The 4847-nt window shown below is 40.0% G+C and overlaps 1 protein-coding gene across 1 annotated transcript; it reads right to left on the bottom strand.

The window, feature by feature from the left end:
• Nucleotides 1-390: 390 nt before the first annotated feature.
• LOC131324360 (pentatricopeptide repeat-containing protein At3g53700, chloroplastic-like) lies at nucleotides 391-3175 on the bottom strand. The gene has a single exon (XM_058356305.1). The coding sequence runs from the start codon at nucleotides 2900-2902 to the stop codon at nucleotides 734-736; it is 2169 nt and encodes a 722-aa protein (XP_058212288.1). The 5' UTR covers nucleotides 2903-3175; the 3' UTR covers nucleotides 391-733.
• Between the last annotated feature and the right edge of the window lie 1672 nt (nucleotides 3176-4847).

The following is a 4847-nucleotide window of genomic DNA, read 5'->3' as shown; positions in this document are numbered from 1 at the left end:
CGAAGGGGCAAGAACTCTTAGTTGTAGTTAGTGAGAATTGAGTACAAGGTGCCTTTCATTAGGCCACCACTACATTAGCTATAGTCTGAATTATGAGAATAACTTATTAACGGAAGAGCCGTAAATAAGTAATTCACGGAAACGCTCAGTCTTTACTGTCCAAAAGTGTTTTGAATGATCCGGATTAAAAACAATCTCTTGCGATCGTTTATTAGAAGTTCCCATAAGCTGTACTAAATTACTTTTTGCTATCAGTGTTGTTTGCATTGTTGACACTCCTTATGCAATTGGTCAATGCGATACAAAATAATTCTCTTGCGATGCTTTATAATTTATTGGTGGTTAAGTAAATAAATACACTTGTTATCGTTGTGACCAAAAAAAAAAAAAAGGTAAATAAATACACTAGTAAATAAAATTCAGTATCGGTAAAATTGCCATGCATGAGAACAGGACTAAATCCAAATTAAAGAACAACACATCAAAAATTCCAATCCGATGGAGAATCGTTTACTGTATTTCTCATGTGGTTTAGATACTAGAACAGTGTACCACAAGAAAATCAACTAAAATCCCATGGCCTATAAAAGCATCCCTAGTACGTCTAAATGTAAATGGACCCCCGGAAACTCCATCGATCGGTCTCCATTACCGGTGGAGTATTCCACTGTTAGAAACAAGCAGGAAATGCAAGCTGTATCTTCCAATCCAGGTTTCCCAGCTTCAATCTTTACTAGGGTCTCTTGCGATTTCTCCTACTCAAAATACCGCCAATATGGACAACTGCATCTTGAAATTTACGGATTTTCATCAACCCCATGATCCCAGAGACCTCGTTTTCGGTGAAGAAGTCCATCTTGATAAACCTTTCAACAAGCATAACTAAAGTGTCCTCCATGGATAAAGCACAAAGCCCATCTGCCAGCATATGAAACGAATCGGAGTCAGGCGTAATTCTTTTCTCAGTCATTTCAACTAAGAGATCAATGGTCTCTCCAATAGGTCCGCCACCAGAACAAAACCCTCGAAAAACAGTTCTATATGACATGGCATCTGGAGGCGTACCCTTTTCTTCCATTTCTCTAAACAGTCTCATGGCTTCTTTTGTTCTCTTCTGTTGGAAGAGCGCGTGGATCAACGGGTTATAGGCTTGTGGGGAGAGAGTCATTCCTTTGGTCTCAATAGTTCGGAGGAGCCTACTTGCATTATCGATTAGACCCACTTTACACCATCCCTTTATTAGGCTTCCATAAGTGACTACATTAGGTTGAAGTCCTTCCAATATCATCTGATCCACAAGCTCCTCGGCCTTTTCCATTCTTTTACTCATACAAAGGCCCTCAATCATGGAGTTATAAACCGATGTATCTCTTGGAACAGCTTGTAGTTCCATTTGATAAAAAATCTCCTCCGCTTGCTCAATCTTCCTGTTTTTGCAAAATCCGGCTATCAGAGTGGCATACGTTACTTCATCTCGAGCGCAACCACTAGATTCCATATCCCTCCATAGACCCAAAGCTCTGTCTAGTTTTCCACTCGAACAAAGACCGTCGATTAATATATTTAATGTGTATTCATTAGGCCGGCACCCTAGTCTTTTCATTCCGTGGAGCAAGTCAATTGCCAAATCGTCATTCTTGGTCAAGCAGAGCCCTCGTATGAGGGAATTAAACGTATAAACATCAGGTTGAATTCCCTTGTCCGCCATAATACAAGCAATTTCAATGGCTTGTTCCATTTGTTTCTCCTTGCACAAGTTGCTAATCAGAGTGTTAAATGTCACTGTATCAGGGGAACAATCCCTTGAAATCATCTGATTGAGAACTTCCATGGCTTCATCACCTTGACCAGATTTACACAATCCGGATATCAATGTGTTAAACATGAAGATATCCAGATCAAACCCCTCCTGAAGCATTAAATCCAAAAGCTCTAAAGCTTGCTTAACATGTCCAGACTTCCACAAACCAAGCACCAAATAATTAAACGTAAATTGATCGGGACGAAATCCCTCAACCCACATCTCTTCTAAAAAATTAAAACCTTCCTTAATTCTACCCTCTTTACAATACCCAAGAATCAAAACATTGACAGTTTTTTTGCTCAGTGGGCATTGAGCTGCTATCATTTCCTCCTTGATTCTAAGCGCAGTTTCCAAATTCCCTTCCTCAATATATCCTTTCATTATGGTGGTATAAGTTATCTCATCCGGTGCCAAACCGTAGTTAGACATATCTTCGATCAACAAAATAGCATGCCTAATTTGATGGGATTTACACAGAGCCTTTATCGATATATTAAACGTGAAAACATCAGGTCTAACTCCTCTTGTAAACATCATGGAGCGAACACTTTCGACTAGTTTGAACTTGTTTCCATTAACAAGAACCTCTAACAGAGAATTATAAGTATCCCTCCCCGGTTTCATCCCAAATGCTTGTTCAATCATATCAAGAACCCCAATAGCATCATCATACAAATCTCGTTTCGCGTAACTCTCAATGAAAATCAAGAAAGTACCTTTCTTGGGCCTGCAATTGGAAGCCCTCATATCCTCCAAGATTTGCTTCATTGAATCGAATGATCCAAGGTGTCCAAGCTTTCGAATGATTTCCTCATATACGGGCAAAGTGGGTTTGAAATTGGGCTGTTTGGAAGCCCAATGGAAGAGGTTAAGCGCAGAGGTTTCATCATTTCGTTGGCTGAGGGCGTGGAGGAGCTGCTTTGTGGTGAAGTCTGGTGGGAGTTTGTGGGTTAGGGAAGCTGAGATTGAAGGGAGTTCTCTACGGGGAATGCTGCAAATGGGTTTGAGGGATCTGGAAGAGAGATTAAGTGGTGGGAGGTTTAGACGGTAGGGGAGAGTGAAAGGGTGGGACTGAAGAAGGCAACAAGATAAAGCCATTCAGACAATTCAACAAACACGTAGAGTGCTACATAATTTCATTGACTCCGCGGACAACGGAGACAGCAGTGAGATTGGAACGATTGAATACACCGTGGGATTGGCAAAGGCAGATTATAAGCAACAAATGAGATTTCAACAAATCGACAAACCAGGGTTGGGTTCTAGGAAAATATTTTGTTCAGTTAGAACTTGTGCGCTTCTACTTATCAAAAAAAAAAAAAAACTTGTGCGCTTCGACTGTTGGGGTAATTTCGGCAGATCCCCAGCTAATGTCCAAGCCCAACCAAAACCACGGTAGGCCTGTTTAGAGGACTTGGGCTGGGTTCCAGAAACAAAAACAAGAACTTATTTTTTGTTGAATAAGAAGGGTTGTTCCGGAAAATAAGAAGAAGGGTAATTATTTTGGTAGAATTTATATAGGTACCAATGGGCGGCGGGAGAGAAATCGTACCGGCGGCCGCGCTGGGCCGTCTCCGGCCACCGGAAGGCCGATCCGAGCCGTCCAAAAATTCTAAAAAAAAAAACCAAGGGGGCTAGCGCGGGAATCAACGGCATCCAAGGTGTGTAGAGTGCTTGATCCGAGCACCTCTTTTCCGTGTATATATGAATCATCATATATACACGAAAAATAGGTGCTCGGATCAAGCACCCTATACAGCTCGGATGCCATTGATTCCTGCGCAAGCCCCTTTGGTTTTTTTTTATAGAATTTTTGGACGGCTCGGATCGGCCGTCCGGTGGTCTGAGACAGCTCAGCGCTGCCGCCGGTACGATTTCCTTTCGCCGGAGCCCATTATCATAGCAACAGTCTTTTTTTTGTATGAGGCAACTTCAAGCTCAAAAATCATGTGTTTACGCAAATAATTTTCCTACTACTATGGATTTTGTTTGATAGATCTCATTGAGATCTTTAATACGGTGCAAAAAAAATTAAATTTTTTTTTCATTTACATTATTTTTGAGTTTGAAAATGTGAAATGAACTTTTTAAGAAGAATTTTGTGGAATGCCCCTTCTTATTTTTGAATTAGAAGTGGCAAAATAAGTACTTATTTTTTAAGAAGGTTTCCGGAACGGAGCCCTGGACATTTAAGGCCCTTCCGTTACTTTTTAGTTTTTACAGTAACTACTTATTTTCCCGTTTTACGAGTACATCATTTTTAATTCAAAAAATAAATTATTTTAGATGGTAGAACAAACTCTAAAACCAATACTCCTATAATCCTATGCACGCGTACAAAATCCATTTTGGACCCGTATTGGATTTCACAAAGATGATCGGACCGCTCATTTTTGTGTAAAATACTATGTATGAGATCCTTATAAAAAAATCCAATAAAGCTATGGGTACATACGAAACTACTTAATTGTTTAATTTCGCCCCTATAAATTCAGGAAAAAAAAATCTTTACCAATATTAGGTTGAGCTGATTTTTTACAGGGTTCCATAAAAAAATATTGTAAAAATAATGCACTGTTCGAATCATCTTAGTAGGACCCGAAGTGAACCCCACAAAATCTATATGTACATGGTAGGTATATTTTATATGTACATATAGCAGCATTTAAAAAATCAACTCAATCGAATAGTATTTCAAAACATCTAATTTTGTCTTAGAAGTTAGGCATGTACGCGAAGGTACATTTTTCCAAATCTGTACTTAGGGCATCCCTAGTGGGTGATGTTGGTGATGTTAACCCATTATTAGGGTCAGATTTTACTGACAAAAATCAGGTAGCTAACTTTTGCTTAATTTTTTGCTTCTTATGGTTGTGCCAAGGGCTTGATAACTTTAACAAAAGCTAACTGCACTGATAACTGTAGCAACGCAGCTAGCAATACGAATAGTAATGCTACCTGCACATACATCAGGAACAGCAGCCAACGTGGCAAAAAAAAAGGCCCCCACCCCCCCCCCCCCCCCCCCTCCCTCTCTCTCATT

The sequence above is a fragment of the Rhododendron vialii genome, chromosome 4a (genome assembly GCF_030253575.1).
Source record: "Rhododendron vialii isolate Sample 1 chromosome 4a, ASM3025357v1".
NCBI lineage: Eukaryota > Viridiplantae > Streptophyta > Magnoliopsida > Ericales > Ericaceae > Rhododendron > Rhododendron vialii.
This window is presented reverse-complemented; position numbering and strand designations above follow the sequence as displayed.

Coding starts and splice junctions, on each gene's coding strand:
- LOC131324360 (XM_058356305.1), bottom strand. CDS start 2,902: ATGGCTTTATCTTGTTGCCTTCTTCAGTCCCACCCTTTCACTCTCCCC.